At 38.7% G+C, this 17,216-nt stretch overlaps 1 protein-coding gene across 1 annotated transcript; it reads right to left on the bottom strand.

Moving 5' to 3' along the window:
- Nucleotides 1–3,931: 3,931 nt before the first annotated feature.
- rab5c (RAB5C, member RAS oncogene family) lies at nt 3,932–16,978 on the bottom strand. The gene is made up of 6 exons (XM_085454716.1): nt 16,887–16,978; nt 11,696–12,033; nt 6,850–7,001; nt 6,493–6,615; nt 6,294–6,387; nt 3,932–5,196 (listed from the first exon to the last, which is right to left on the bottom strand). The coding sequence occupies exons 2-6, from the start codon at nt 11,859–11,861 to the stop codon at nt 5,069–5,071; spliced, it is 663 nt and encodes a 220-aa protein (XP_085310842.1). The 5' UTR covers nt 11,862–12,033; nt 16,887–16,978; the 3' UTR covers nt 3,932–5,068.
- Nucleotides 16,979–17,216: the final 238 nt, after the last annotated feature.

Genomic DNA, 17,216 nt, shown 5'->3' with positions numbered 1-17,216 from the left:
ATTCCTTCAGGACTATTATAGAAGGCTAAAATCTGCTCCTTTTGGGCCTTTTCTATAGGACAATGTTAAAGGATAAGATTAAAGACATTCTGACTAAGGAATAATTAAACTGAATAGCTCCACACATCCAAATTCAGGATTAAATATCCCTTTTTATACATGTCCTCTTTTAGGCATGTCAGCAAAACAGCTGCCACAGACAGCAACTGACCTCAAGTGTGTATGCATGTTAGTTTACACAATGTGAAAATGTGATTTAACAATAAATAATAACAATAAAAACAGGTTCTAGCCAGAGATCCAAATCCCCCTTGGGGTTGTGTCAGGAAGGATATTTGGCAAAAATATCAAATTACACGACCCCTTAAGTAGCTTTTATACATCATGTCTTGATGATGGAATCCTTCACTGTGCACATTAACGTCGTGGATAAAAACATCAAGTTCACCAGGGACAACAAAAAGGATAACTGTTTGCCTTTCCTGGACTGCGCTGTGCACACTGAAGAGAGTGGCAACCTCAACATCGAAGTTTACCGGAAGCCCACACACACGGACCAGTACCTCCTCTTTGACTCCCATCACCCTCTGCAACACAAACTTGGAGTAATTAGGACCCTACACCACCGGGCAGAACATGTTCCCTCTAAGCCTGAAGGGAAAAAGATGGAACACACACATGTAAAGGAAGCACTTAAAACATGCGGTTATCCAAATTGGGCGTTTATAAAGTCAGCAAAGATGCACAGAAAAGAAGATCAGACACCAGCGAGGGAGGATAAGGACAGACGCAACAACATTGTCATCCCCTATGTAGCGGGTGTATCAGAGAAACTCAGGAGAGTTTTCTCCAAGCACGACATCCTGTGCATTTCAGACCCAGCAACACACTCAGACAAAAACTGGTTCACCCGAAAGACAAAACTCCAGAACACAAACTTAACAATGTGGTGTATGCTGTACAGTGTAGCGAGGACTGCCCAGACCTCTACATTGGAGAGACCAAACAGCCACTTCATAAGCGCATAGCACAACATAGAAGAGCCACCTCCACAGGACAAGACTCAGCATTCCATCTGCATCTAAAGGACAAAGGTCACTCTTTCAATGGTTTGAAAGAGGAGTGAAAGAAGCCATTTATGTCCACTGTGAGCAACCATCTTTGAACAGAGGCGGTGGTTTACGACACCAACTGTCTGCCATCTATAATCCAGTTTTGAGATCCCGTCCCAGACACCTTAATGCCCACTCACACCCTGGGCCATCTGACCTCAGGAAGTCAGAGGATAGGGTGGGGCTAGGTTTCACAATGAGCTCACCCGAAACCCTGGCTGATTGGGACCCACACCCGTTTTCACACCTTGGCTCATGTGATTAGGTAGAGGATCATCAGGGGGTCATTTTCTCTCCTTGGGGGGAAACTCCCACGGGGTTTAAATCTGGGACTCTGCCATTTGACCCTTAGAACTGAAGAAGCTTCTCAGATGAGAGGTGAAACATCCAGACGCTTTTCTTTCCAAGCTCCTTAGACCATCACAGTAATGAAATCCCAGAGAGAGCTCATTCTGTTTATCTGGACACAGTATTCTTAGTGCAAAGTACAGCTTGAGTTTCAGCTGACTACAGGTTTCCCCAGCCTTATAAATGGTACATTTGCATAAAGACTGAAAGTAGCACCACTGACTAACAGTCAGTTCAGTTTCATCATCGTCAATATGCAAATTCTCATGATCACTGACCAGTGGCCATGAGTATCATTCACAGACTTGTGAATGACTTGAGTGACTTAGGGAATAAGTAGGGGATTTTTAAAACATCCACGTTTTATTTTTTACATTATTTAAGCAGGTAAACAAAGTTATTTTACAAAACCAAAAACTACCAGGGCCTGATGCTAGCAATCAATTGTGTGTTTTAAATTGTATGTCTGTGAAGGTTCTCAGTCATCCAGGTCATCGTAGTCAAAGGAGCTTGCAAAGAAAAGCGTCTGGACTTCTTTAAGTTACTTGAAGACGTTTCACCTCTCATCCGAGAAGCTTCTTCAGTTCTAAGGTCAAATGGTGGAGAGTCCCAGATATAAACCTAGTGGGAGTAACCCCCCACAGAGGGACAAAAGGACCCCCTGATGATCCTCTAATCGCCTGAGCCAAGGTGTGAAACTGGGTGTGGGTCCCAATCAGCCAGAGTTTCGGGTGAGTTCATTGTGAAACCTGGCCCCACCTTATCATGCGAATTCCTGAGATCAGATGGCCCAGGATGTGAGTGGGCGTTAAGGCGTCTGGGAAGGGAACTCAAAACTGGATTATAGATGGCAGAAAGTTGGTGTCGTAAACCACCACCTCTGTTCAAAGATGGTCGCTCACAGTGGACATAGATGGCTTCTTTCACTCCTCTTTCAAACCATCTGTCCTCTCTGTCCAAAATGTGAACATTAGCATCCTCGAAAGAGTGTCCTTTATCCTTAAGATGCAGATGGACTGCTGAGTCTTGTCCTGTGGAGCGTGTTTTAAATTGTAGTTTTCAACATGTCACACCCATGCCTCCTGTGCAGTGTCTTTATGGTGAAAAAGCTATTTGTAACGTAGTCATATCTGACCAAAGACATGCTTCCAGTATGTCTAATTTTTCTCCAGATTGTCCTTAGTGTACTTCAGTCTGGCTTGAAGATGTCTCTTATGCAGAAATGGGGGGTTTCTTGGTCTGCTGTCCATTCCTGTGGAGAGGTCTAGTGATTGTCTTCTTTGAGACTACATTTATCAATTTGGCTAAGTCTTGGCAGTTGTTCTGGGGTCTTTGAAATTTTTAGTTATTTATTTTGTGTCTTAAACTTATTTTTGTTTTGTCAATGCAGAGCAGTGTGCTATGGGTCATTAAAAAGGTCAGTTTTTCAATAGGCAACTTATAACTTAAAAAAATAATTATGTCCTTGTGTGCAAATAGAAATCATTTATGCCTATAAAGAAAACTAGCCCATTTAGAAATATTACATTGAAAATCCCTTGCTTTGTAAAAGAGCACTTGGGAAGGTTTTGCAAAAAAAAAAAGCTTAAAGGCTTATAATTTTGTCCACATCTTTATATAATTATATATTTAAGTTTATCTAGAGCTTGTTTGGTTGGATGAGATGCCTACAATTTATGTGTCTAAAATTTCTTCAAACCACTTTGCAACCTTGGTTGGCACAAAGGATTCACCTTTTCACAAAACACCTGGGGGATAACAGGAACAAACAAAAACCTAACAGGAAACCTGTATTTAGCGCTAACTGAACAATTACCTCTCTACTTTACGGATCTCTTCAGATGCACTTAGATTAGCTAAGGGATTATTATACTTGGTATTGTCCAGGAAACTCTAGTGAGCATGTGTTAACAGCCAAGAAAGCAAAGCCAGTTTAAACAGAAATCTAATCTTTAGGAAATCTCAGGATATGTAGACAATAGCCTGGAGAGAAAAGAAACAGGAAAGGAATCGGGAAATATAGAGAGTTAGTAAAAGTAATGCCAAAGCCAATTTGTGGCCAGCTACAGATAATACATGTCTTTTAAACTCTTGTGGGGCAGTGGGATAAAATCATTTACAAGCCACAACAGTACAACTCATAGTTGTCATTACTAGCACAAGCTGATATAGATATATTTATAAAAATCCAGTGTGATAGTTAATTAGATAGGACAAAATGATTAAACAGGCATACAAAGAAACATAACCTTACCCTTGTTTATTCATAAAATTACATTTTCCTTCCTCCTCCTCCCCCCCCCTCACCTAACAGCAGTGACTGCCGTGCAAGTTCTGTTGTGCTAGTCTTTGATGCCATAACAGGATGATAACAACAGTGTTGAAAAGCAGTCCCTCCCTGATGTGCAGAATACAAATAAGGAGAGAGAAAAGAAAAAGGAAGCTGAGGATAACATCTAAATTCACCAAAATGATGAGACAGAACCAGTGCATTTAATACCATAGATCTTCAGAGAAAAATTAAGACATAGAAAAAACAAAAAAACAAAAAAGAAAAATCACAACATAATTAAGGTTGACAAAACATCATGTAGAGATCGGGAAGATAATGTTTTGACAAGAACTACTGTTTGATTATAAACTTCAAAAGTCGGATACAAATACAGTCATATGTTTTCAGTACACAATTGTGATTTTGGTCACGAAAACAAATCTTGCTTTATGTATTTGCCATTACACAGATGATTCAAAGACATTTCATTAATGCTAAAAATTACACAAGTGACAATGTTATTAAAGTACTATTTACTGTTTATTGTTTAATAACATGGTTGGATGATTGTAAAACCTGAAAGACTAGGCTTTAAAATCATATTGACCAGCTTGTGTCAAAAGGAAACAGAAAAAAATAATAATAATAAAGATGATTTATTTCAATCTACACAGCTCCATCAAGATGGAATATGTTTCGATTCCTCTTCTCCTGGTAGAAACCTTTTTCCAAAAATCTGACCAGGGACAAGACAGAAAAGTGAAGGATGCTGCATGCACCTCTATTTGAGTTTTAACCGTGTCTCAAGACCACGACGGAAAAACTTCAGAAATTTATGGTGCACGGGAAAGAAAGAGGGCAGAATAGAAAGGGTAGGGCTAGTGAGTCTTCTTATACTCCTTCTGGTTGCATTACTTTTTGTAATCCTTTACACAAATACAGAAACAAAAATGAGTGGCGCTAGTAAGTGCCACTGGTAATGACTGAGCTTTGTTTTTTCCTTCTTCCATGAATGGGATGCGTTTCCCCCCCCAAGATGACATCAAGGGTCCATCATCAATCGAGAGGTCATGGATTGGCATGAAACATGATTCCCTATGAGTAAGTTGATTTCTTGATCTGTTGCTTGGTTCGCCAGTTTAAACCATCAGTGGAGTCTGGCAGTTTACTGGCCAGTGGATTCATTTGCCAAACAGTTAATTGGTGCCGTGTTGCTCATAGGGTGGTTGGTCTGACCGTGGTTTGGTTTGACCAATGGGACGTCGTTTGACAGCTGGCTAATTTCTGGTCGGGTTGATCGAAGCTTTAGATTGGTTGCATCAGCCGATTCATTGTGCTAGTTGCTGCCCCCGCAGCACTGGCCACTTCTGCCCTGTGGTGCGGCTTCCTGCAGGTCCACACCACCTCTGGCTCGTCCGCCCGCGCCTGCTGCACCATGAGGCTCGTTTTTCGGAAGCTTCTTGGCTGTTTTGTGGTACAAAGTACAAAGACTTAATTCCTATACTATAATAACATGACAGTAAGCGTCCAACAACCTGCTATTTTCATTAGTAATAAGAATTTTTTTTAATAACTTAAAAGGAACAAATTCAAACATTATTCCCCTGACATGTAGGGCTATTTTTCCAGATAGAATTTTTCTGGTAATGAAATGAAAATGTGACCTGCAGCGTCAGTTTCTTTTACTGAACTACACCTGCAAAGCATGAAAGGTGCCAGACTGTAGAAGTAGGCACCTGTTTACCCATGAGAGGCTTACACTTGTAACAGGATGGAAATATTAAAAGGCATCTCTTGTCAGTGAGCATTTCATTTGAGTTGGTCGATACTAACAAAAGGCCCACACCATGGTTTAGAGGGTTTTTTTTTTAAGGTCATTGTACACAAGTGTGTGGGGGGTATCATTTCTAAACGAGACGATGCATTCAAAGGGTTTTTTTTTCTACTTTGCCCACAACAAGTCAAATGCCATCTGGTTCAATAATAATTATTATTATTTATTAGTTATTATGAGAAGGCATAGATGCTGACATCTCCAGAACTGTGCAACTGTGCAACTCTCACAAACAAGTCTAGATTTATAAATAGCACTGTAGGACAGAGGAAAATATCCTAATCTATTTTTGGTGTCAATGTTTCAACAGCAAAAAGCCTTTTTTCCTCTGAACAGTCCAAACACCAAAGTTATCCAATTTAGTGTAATGCAAACTGAAGAAAATCAACAAATTCACATTTTACAAACTTCAGCAATTACATTTAACATTTATGTGGGAAATGACCATCAGTGGTCTTATGCAGTATGTTTTGATGAGGATTTCTGGCAATCCCCCTTTTTTCCCCTTGTATGAAATGATTATTTTGGCCAATGGACTGAGCAGTGCATAAAAATGAAGTCTAAAGTTTGCCACCTTGAATTCTTAACATTTATCATCATTTTGTCACATCGTTGTAAGAAAATGATTACTTAATCCAGACTTTAGAATTCCTATCATCAGGATGGTTGCTGATTTATTTTCCACTTCAGTACTTAATAAGCTATTATCCCTCTGTCTAACACTTACCTATAGCCATAAAAATCTCATTGACATTCATTGCAGTCTTAGCTGAGGTTTCCATGAAGAGCAAACTGTTGTCATCGGCATATGCTTGTGCTTCCTAAAAAAAAGAAAAATGCAAGCAGTATGAATTCACAGTAGTCTGTTAAATAATTTCCGAAGCTTTCACGAGCTTCAGCAATTGATCTCAGAACTTCCTCATTACCTGGAAATCTACAGCTCTCTTGTTTGCCAGGTCTGCTTTGTTTCCTGCAATTGCAATTACAATATTTGGGCTGGCTTGTCGCTGGAGCTCCTTCACCCAGTTCTTTGCACGTGTGAATGTATCCTTTTAAAAAAAGAATGTGCATCATTACATATTGCTGTGCTTTTAAAATTTAAATCACAGCTGCAGGTTTTTCATTTTACATTTTACTGAAAAAATAAAAAATAAAAAATTGGAAGGCCAAAGGTCTGATTGCTGTTAAGCAATCATCAACCCAGGCTAGAAGACAAGGGTCAGCAAACAAATGACGTACGACTTTTGACTGTCCACGGTCCTGTCACAGCGCATGTTACTTACTGTGTTGGTGATATCATAGACAACAATGGCAGCCTGGGCTCCTCTGTAGTACATGGGTGCCAAGCTGTGATACCGTTCTTGTCCAGCAGTGTCCCAGATTTCAAACTTAACTGTTGTATCATCCAAACATACTGTCTGTGTGAGGAAGGCAGCTGGAAAGGAAGTAGAAAGAAATTATTCAATATTTGACAAAGAGGGGCTTAAGAGAAATCAGAAAAGTCATCTCTAGGGGTGGACTTTCATATTTAAACTTGGCTTTGTAATCACAATATCATTAATGAAATCAGTCATTGAATGAAAAGAAGTTTAAAACTTGCTGATAAATTCAGACTCCAGAGGACATGCCAGCTATGGAGATAAACCTATAACGCAAAAAAAACCAAGAAAAAACAAAAAAAGCTACCAGGTACAAACAAAATGCTATGGTTTATGAACAGAGGCAAAGCTCCATTTAATTAGCCAACTGTCACAAGACCGAGAAAACCGAGCACTCACATAGCACATACTTTAAAGCTTTGTAATCTTTGACTAGGCATGCTGCTGACCAACCACAAGTTCGGGAAAAAAAACATAAAAAATGCTGACTCGTTTCAAGTCTTTTGGCGAGTGTAAGCACAGAGCTTCCTGTCATTACATCCTATAGCCACATTACTCACAAGCAACCTGATACAGGAAACATGGGGAAAGTTGGTTCTACACAAAGCAAAAGGAAAAACGACCAAAAGAAAAGACAGAACGAATGAACCAACTGTTCAGCGCTGATTTAACACAGTTTACTTTTGGCTTTCACCTGATACAAAATTGCAATGCAAGCAACTTTAATTAAAAGTGAGAAACTGCAATAATACATAAATATTGGATCCAGACATGAGCAGAGAGGTGGTGTAATAAATGTTGCAGCAATAATATTGAGATAGGTAGATGAAGAACTGAAGAAGAAGCTTTCCCTCACTTTCACTGAACTCAAACTTTGTCATTAAGGTAAGAATGATTTTTCCATGCCTTTGTTATTATACAGAAACATCTTTTTGTAAAAAGTAAAAAAGAAATAAATGATATTTTTACTAAATATTATCAGGAGCTGTACACTTCTAATGGACTGGTGGAGGAACAGAGGCTGTCAGATTTCTTCTCTTCTATTAAAATTCCCAGCCTGTCGGAAGATCAAAGAAGTATATTAGAAGGTAAGATTACATTAATTGAAGTTAAGCAGGCAATCGGCAGCCTTAGAGTGGGTAAATCTCCAGGTAATGATGGATTTCCATCAGATTTTTATAAGGTGTTTGTGGACGAACTAGCTCCAAGACTACTGTCGGTATATCAAGATGCGTTTCAAAGAGGGAGACTACCGTTTAGTATGCGATCGGCAGTGATCACGTTATTACATAAAAAAGGGAAAGACCCACAGCATTGTGGGAATTATCGCCCAATTTCATTAATTAATGTGGATGAAAAAATTATTTCTAAGATATTAGCTTTTAGGCTTGAAAAAGTTCTTCCGTATTTGGTGCATAGGGATCAGGTCGGTTTTGTGAAAAATAGAAGCTCTGCGGATAATCTACGTAGGTTATTGCATATACTCTGGAAGAGCAGGACTAAGCTAGACCCTGTCGTTGCCTTCTCTTTGGACGCAGAGAAAGCATTTGATAAAGTTGAGTATCCTTTTCTGTTTCATACCTTGAAGAGATTTGGTTTCGGTCCCTTTTTTAGGCAGTGGATTCAGGTGGTATACACAGATCCAATGGCTACAGTTATTACCAATGGGATAATGTCACCCTCATTTTCGTTAAGTCGGGGTACTAGACAAGGTTCACCCTTATCACCTCTCATTTTTGCTCTGTTTTTGGAGCCTTTAGCCATAGCTTTACGTGAATGTAAGAAAATTAGAGGGGTGGATTTGGGTCAAGAAGAACATAAAACTTTTTTGTATGCAGATGATATTTTACTGATTTCAACTAACCCAGAACAGGCCGTTCCTGCAATTTCCTCAATTATTGATTCTTTCTCTGTAATCTCTGGATACACTATAAATTGGTCTAAGTCTGAAGCTATGCCTATTTCTAAATTGTGTCCGCCTGTTATGAGGAGTTCATGGCATTTCAAGTGGAAGCCCGAGGGTCTGACTTATTTGGGGATTAAATTGACCCCTGGTTTAGACAACATAATGAAAGTAAATATTTCCCCAGTGATTCAAAACATCCGTTCGCTGTTGCAGAATTGGGTTAAAATAAATCTGTCCCTTTTGGGCAGAATTAATTTGGTGAAGATGATTATTGCCCCTAAACTTCAGTACTTTCTTCACATGTTACCGATAGCAGTCCCACATAATTTGCTAAAGCTTTATAATACATGTGTAGAGGGTTTTGTGTGGGCAGGTAAAAAGCCATTGTTCAATCGGTCTAAATTATATGCTGCTAAAGAGAGTGGTGGGTTGGCATTGTCTAAGATGGTCTGGTATCATTATGCTTTCTCCCTCTCTCAGTTAGTTAAGATACATAATTCCTCTACTGATAAGCCATCATGGGTTGGGATTGAGGAAAGTCTTGTGGCCCCTTCGTCTTTAGAGGCCTTCCTTACTCAGAAGGGAAGGCCAGTACCGTTTAAAGATCCAGTACTGTCTTTCATGCAAGAGACTTGGCTTAGAGCTCACCAATATACCAACAGCAGCCCTTATCTCACCGCTAGAGCCTCTATTTGGTATAATAAGAAAGTATTAATAGGTAAGAAACCGGTCTGGTGGGAGGCCTGGGCTAGGACAGGTATTAATCAGATGGGGGACCTATTTGGGCAGACTGGCATGAAATCGTTTGCAGAAATCAGACGAGAATTCAATTTGGATCCAAGGGAAATTTGGAGGTTTTTTCAAATAAGACATTGTATTAAAGCCATTTTGAAAAATAATCTAGACCCTCCATCTAGTGTTCAGAAGATGTTTGCAACCCCTGACAATAACAGAATCAGGGCATCTAAATTTTATGGGAGCTTCAGAGAGGCACACGCTCCCAGTTTGGGGGGACTGAGGCGGTGTTGGGAGAAAGATCTGGGTATCCAGATCTCAGAGGACAGTTGGAAGATGCTGATCTCATCATGGTATGTTTGCTCACCTGAAACACAGTCTCAACTTATCCAGTACAAGTTGCTTCACAGAAACTATTGGACACCCAGTAAATTAGTCAGGTTGAAGCTCGCAGATAAGGACATTTGTTGGAAATGTCAGCAGGAAGTCGGGACTCTAGTTCATATGTTGTATACATGTCGGAAAAATGATTATTTGTGGGATGGGATCATCAACTTGGTGAATGATATTTTTAAACTTAATCTTTCTAAATCTCCAGCTATATGCGTCCTGGGCCTACTACCTGACGATAACATTCTCTCAAAAAAACAGAGATTGTGGATGCGTCTGGCTTTTATAACTGGTTGCAGGGTAATTCTTAGGCATTGGAAGTCATCCAGCCCCTGTTCTTTCAAGGAATGGACCGAACAAATGTCTAGGATGGCATCATATGAACGGGTTATGTATAGAATGAAGGGAAGAGAAGATATTTTTGAGCAGGTCTGGGGTCCCTTTTTGCGGTACATTGACAATGTCTCTTAGACATTATGATAAATGGTCTCTTAGAGGGATATTTCATGTGTCATTGGTATTTTGGTTGTTGTCTTTTTTTTTTTTTTTTTGCACCAGGGGGTTTTACCCTTATTCGTTTTTGCTGATGTTTTCCAGGAGGCGGTGTATTATTTTGTTTCTCCTGGGTTTTATTTATTTTATTTATTTATTTATTTATGTAAATTTTTTTTTTTTTTTTTTTTTTTTTTTTGTTTGTTAGTGTGTTGTTTGTTTGCTTGTCTTAGTTTGTTTGTTTGTTTAGAAATGGACAGAGAACTGACAGTATGATTATTGCAGTTGTATATTTATTTATTAATGTTTCTGTCCATCCAAAAATATTAATAAAAAAAAAAAAAAAAAAAAAAAGAAACATCTTTTTGGTCTTGCTAATCACAACATACTTAACAGTTTTTACAACTGTAAAGAAACTCCATATAAACCCAACATTGAGAAGCATGTGAATGGCTGCAACCCAGGAAACAAATACAGATACTTTGCACCACCTCCTTACATTATATTTGTCAAAAAACTGTTATCAATTAATTTCATTTTTAAAGTCATTAATCGGTATTCAGTCTCCATTTCATTCTTCAGCTAATCATTTCCTTACTTGCTTACAAATACATGCATTAGTTTGTTTACTTTACTGTATTGAGTATTCAGCACTAGAATTCTAGTAGGAGAGTAAATGTATTAATATCTAAACTCAGTGATTGTTTGTCCAGCTGGAGCAATGATTTTGCTCAGGCAGAAGATCCCATAGTGTAGAGAAAAAAAAACATATTTAGCCATCACCTCAAATACATTTTAATATCATCAAATATACATGTGAGGAGTTTGGTGGCTCATTTTAGCTGCAAAGAACTGGTTGCACGACTCTTCCTGCACAGACTCTAGTAACGGAAAAGATTAAGACCTGCAGGCAAGCAGTTCTCTGAACTAGCAAGGACATGTTTTTCTGCTTGAGCACCTAAGTTTAAAACTTTTTAAGAGTCAGAACAAAAAGAAAAACATTTGTTTATGATTACGTTTTAATTTTTTTTGAAGTTATTTGTAAAGTCTACTTTTACACTGTAGATGAACAATTTCAAACACGCATTAAGAGTCTGCTTACCTGTACATACACAAGACATATATAGCTTTGATGCTACATATGTCTGTAAGTAAAGCAGAAAGTCAAAGAATAATACAATAGACAATTGTGGAAATCAAGCAAGAAAACAAACAAACAACCCTCACCTCCGATGGTGCTCTCCTGGTACTCGTGGAACTGGCCTTTGACAAAGCGCAGCACCAGGCTGGACTTGCCCACTGCCGACTCTCCCAACAGCACTAGCTTAAACTGGCAGATCTTGCTGCTTGCTGTGGTGCCGTTGGTCCGTGCTGGTCCACCTCGCCCTGCCATATTGCAGTGTTGAAAATTGGGAAAAAGAAGGAGGAGCTGGGGGAAGAGGGTGTATGGCTGACTTCAGGCTTGGGCTTACTATAGGGGAGCTGATGAAGTTAAGATGGATGTAGGAAAGTTTAGGTTGGTTGGCAGATTTACTGGAAGAAGAGGAGGCCTCACCAGTGGGGAGCTGCAAAACACAACAAATTTAGTTAAGCTCTACTCCAAACAAAACAGATTTCTACTGAAAACAACCACAGTCATTGTGAAACCTGTGAACACCAGTAGCATCAAATCCCCCCAAAACAAAATAACTCCTTGTTCCTGCAAGCGGTTTGACATAAGAAAGATTATTGAAGAAAGCAGTAACACTTTTTCTTTAACCCAAAATGATTAAACAATTTAAAATCCAAGTTGTTGACACCAAAACTCTCATCACATTGGGCCTCGAGATATAGAGTTTATAACCTAACTTTATTTACTATAAACAAGAGCTGAAGGAGAGCACTTAGTCTCTGATTTTAAATTGTGTCCTCTAACTTGCTCTCACAGGTTAGGTTATTAAACATTTAAATGGCTGAAGCATGCATTACAGGATGAAATTCTTACTTTTGCTTAATTTTTTGGCTTAACTACCAGTTAACGCAACTTGCCTAATGCACAAATATAAATACAATACAACTCAAAGTGTTCCTGTGATTTCAAAAATAGCCACAGCTCAAAGATATAGTCATGCATCATTAATATATTCGTGGCTGTTAGAACAATAAAAAGAAACCTTTGAAAAAAAACAAAAACAAACGGGGGGTTTGTGGTTAGTTTAAATTGGTACAAAATAAAATCTGTAGCTTATGTGTAAACAGGACACCACCAATTTGTTCCTTTCATTTCACCTACTGTTAGTAAGTGAAACCTTGCCTGCGTGTGTGCGTGCGTGCATGTCAGTTGGGTGATACACATGAGGTCAGCCAGCTTCTGCTTGGTCAAAAGACAGGAAACACAACTGAGCTCAAAGCAGGAAGTGAAGATTGCAGAAGACATTTTACTGCTGAGCACATTAAAACCTGGGATAGACTCAGCTTGATCACAGGAATAGCTCAACACAGAAGCATGATGAACAATCAAGCCACGTATGAGGACTCTTCCTTAAAGACAGGGGGATAGCTCAAGAATGAGGGAAAATCAAGAGGCGGCATCATGGCTAATGATTTGGTTGTGCCAGCTCCACCCCCGCCTGTTGCTGAGCTATGCTTAATCTTTAGCATGTGACTGTAGATCATGGCTTTGTCAATGAAATATTAAGAAATTGCATGTTTTATTTGACAGTGAATCAACCAAGCTACAGTCAGTCAACAGACTAACTTGTCTCCAACACATTTCCATTATGTTTTTGGAGGAACTGGTTTAATTTAGCATTTGCAGATATAAGGAGCTATTTAAAAAAAATACACCAGTTCCTTTACAGTTTCCTGTTACGCAAACAAAAACGATGGCCATAACACACAGGCATTACATGTGTTATGGTAAAATAAATATTTTCCAATTTCATTAAAGCATTAAAGTCAGTTAACTCTTACATGGGATTACAGCTGTATACATGTACAGTAGATATCTCTAGCAGTACACTAAAGTTTACGCTGGTCTCCTTAACTAGTAGATCGGCTCTGCTTCACAGCCTAACAGAGAAAGGAAATCCTTTATAGCACAGCAGAGTTGGAAAAGTCAGTCTGTACTCATAAGATTAACATTCCTCACTAGGTGAATGAGTTGTTTCTTCCTCTTTTTTCTTTTTCTTTTTAAAACAGAAGAATTAACTTAATTCTTCTGTTCTTAGGAATAAGCTACATAGTAATAGATAAACTATACTGGTACTTTCCCATGATACTGGGAAATTAAGACCTATTCAACCAACATTCCTTAAGAAAATTATTTTCTACTATTTATAGTATTTAATATTTAATACTGAATTTCAACTTTTGACGATGACAAAAGCACTGCATTCGTAAATAATACACACACAAGTTAGGCATCTTTTGGTAGCAAAAATTCATCTTCAACCAAGGACCATGACGTAGTTTTTTTTTTTGTTTGTTTTTTTAATAAAAAGAGGATATATAAATGGGAAAACAAAGTACTAAAAATCTAATTCTATCCACAAAGCCTAGCTGCTGGATTGATGATTTAGTAATGACTGAGAGCCACAACAGTAACATCAAAGCTGGAAGCAGCTGACAGGCTTGCAATCAGAGACTCTTTGTTACACTGATAGAGACTTTCACACATCTTAAGCAGCATCTGATGGATGCTGTGATGGCATCCCTAATGGGTACTGCAAACCTCCACAGGGAAGTGGGTCAGGGAACGAGAGACAGTGGGACATAGGTCAGAGGGGGAGGAGAAAAGGCAGGAAAAAACAACAGACGAGAGGGAGAGGCTGTGAAATATTTATTGTGGCCCCTGTATGTTCTGCTGCTGGCATAATATCCAAGAACTTAGCAGCGATTGTGGTTTATTGCAATCTAAATTGGAGAATGCATGCACAAATTAAATGCGTTTAATCAGTCAAAGAAGCAATGAAAACATTTTTTTAATTGCTTTTGCTCCGTGAACAAAATCTAGGTATCGTTAAACATTAGTTATACTGAAAAATTAAGCAGAAAGATCAGGTTACCAGCTGCTATGATCAGTTTCCAAGTGTTCTTGTGACTGCTAGATTTGAAGATTTTGTATTGTTGTACTAGTGCGTAATCGAGGCTCTTCTTATGCAGAAAACAAGCTGTCACCTAACACCAAAAGACCATATTTGCAGAAGGAAAATAACAGGATTAATTCTCCATTCCTGGTCACACAATTAAAAATGACATTCTGTAATTAATACATTTTGGTTTGCCTGGACAGTATGATGATTTCCTTAAACTTCAGACTAGATTTTAGAAAAAGAAAATCACTTTCACATTCAATTTATAAACTAGATTAACAACCTGCCACCAAAACACTGACATTACGAAGACAAGCAGAGACATGTGCAGTTCACTTTATTTGAAGGATGGGGTCATGGAAGAAATGGTATCTGATGAGGGGCTGCATCACCATACTTTTGTCTTAGCTCATAATCCCATCTGCTTGTACAGATGGCTGTGTCCAAATTTGCATGTACACATGAGCATATATTAAAGGCCTATCTATTGCTGCCAAAGGTGATAGTTTGTCCTAGGTTGTAAACAAATATTGAAAAGCAGCACCATTCTTGGGAAATCAAAAGAAACAGGAAATGTTCTGAATCCAAGATAGCTACAAAGAATTGGTTTGGCATTGTGATTTTAGATGGGAATGTGGTGACACAATACAGGAAAAGCAAACAGCAGAGTCACCAGAAGCATCACTGGCGCTTCCCAAACTGAGACCTTTCAACTCATCAAACTGTTTAAAACAGACTTTGTCCACTTTATGACTTCAAGTGATTTTAAGTGAATTATTAAATAATGGGATTTGATATTTGATCCTTTACACAGATTTACTCAAAAATTGAGTCCAGTTGATTGAGCGACATTTAGTAGGTCCAGCTGTCCGTTTAACTACAACAACTTACAACTTTAAAGGCAATGCCAAAACATAGCACCCAAATGTATTGCATACTAGTGTTCAACTAATTTGCAGTCCTTATTTTAGGGCTGGGTTGTCAAAAAGAGTGGCTGTTTAAGAAGGACAAGGTCCACATGCCATAAACATGAGAGCTCAGGCAAGCAACTGTAAATCACATCTTTATCTCAAAGGCCAAGCTCTGTTACTTGTATCAAGCCATAAACATAAGCTGTGAAGATACACAGCATACAAAAAAAGTATTTGCTGTTAAATGCAAGAAGACACACGTGCAGGCACATAACAACCCCAACGTTGCAATATGCGGATGTTACACCACAAAGTCAGCAGTAATGACATTTTAATGATGAGAAGGCACTGCCATAAATACAACTTCAGAGGTAAGCAAGAGACTATGTACGCACATTTACTCTGTCACACAATGTGATGCACAAATGCAGCTGATAATAAAAAGCACCAGATTGTGAAGAGATTACAGCTGCCTTGATAGTACATCTAATTTAGAGAACATTAGACGACTATGATGTGCCTCGACTGAGCCTAGACATCGCACATAAGACCAGTCATTAGACACTTAACCGGTGGCAGGAACGTAACATATTAAGTTAGTTAATCTACAACTAATATTTCAAAGTACGTGAGAAGTTTTGCTCGGTCGATGCCGGGTTAAGCACAATGATAAGGCAGGTTAAGCACAATGATAAGGCAACTTAAACTGTAAAGCTAAGGTTTGATTCAAAACAATCGATAAAATAACTATCAAATAACAATGCACCTGTCTTGGCTAAAACGGCACGTTACATTTAGGTGCGATACGGAACCGCTTTCATAAACGTAGACGACACGACTGGAACTTGTGAGTTCCACTAAGCACTTGGCTAACAAAATGAACGCTGACTACACAACGTGAAAGAATCAACCTTGTTGCTTACTTAGCAGTAGCACCCATTTGCTAGCCTAAACTGACAAAGAAAACAAAAGCTATGTTCTTGGCAAGGAAACTTGACTTCTGATAGCATTAGCTGTGTTAGCAGCTACGGCCAAAAGTCGAAAGCGTCATTAGACAACTTTTCTTTTCTCGGCCCTGTGTCGTCAGCTGTCTGACGTTTGAGAAACTCCGGGACGTCTTATTGCGTCCACTTGCTTGCATGAAACGATGTCACATTTTTCTAAGCTATCTCAGGGCTCTGCCGTGGCATTATTATTTTATTTTTTTTCAATAATTAGAATGTTTGTCCCACGGGGCAGCTCGTAGCTTCCCTCGATCCAGTCTGATAAGGCATTTCGGTTGAGCCCGGACTTTGCTGACATGCTAAGCAGAAAAAAATAATAATAACAAAATAGATCAAACTACAGTAAACAGTTTGTCGACAAAATAATCCAACACACGTTCAGTATTGCTCTTCACCAACATGACTCTTAATTTCAAGTTGTTTTACTTACATTACTTTTTCTTCCTTCGCTGGTCTCATCGGCAGCAGCTGCCTTCTTCTTCTTCTTCTTGGGCTCCGGCCTTCCCTTCCGGTTAGCAATTTTTCCGGGAACCTCCCACTTTTTGTCAGTGGCTTTCTGACCAATGAGGACAGCGGGTTACGCTAGACCCTCCAGTCTGCAGCACGACATTTTTATCAAGGTTTTATTATATCTAGTCATAAATAACATCTAAAATTATCTTAATTTGAATATAATTATAATATAATGATATGGTGTTTATGAAAATTATGTATAATGACAATAAAACTTGTGCTTTTCAAATGGCGTGAAATTTTGTAA

The sequence above is a fragment of the Copadichromis virginalis genome, linkage group LG4 (genome assembly GCF_057382275.1).
Source record: "Copadichromis virginalis isolate Kocher_CV1m ecotype Utaka linkage group LG4, C_Virginalis_male_GT1.1, whole genome shotgun sequence".
In the NCBI taxonomy this organism is placed as follows: domain Eukaryota; kingdom Metazoa; phylum Chordata; class Actinopteri; order Cichliformes; family Cichlidae; genus Copadichromis; species Copadichromis virginalis.
The sequence above is the reverse complement of the archived record's forward strand: the minus strand, read 5'-3'. Positions and strand labels throughout refer to the sequence as shown.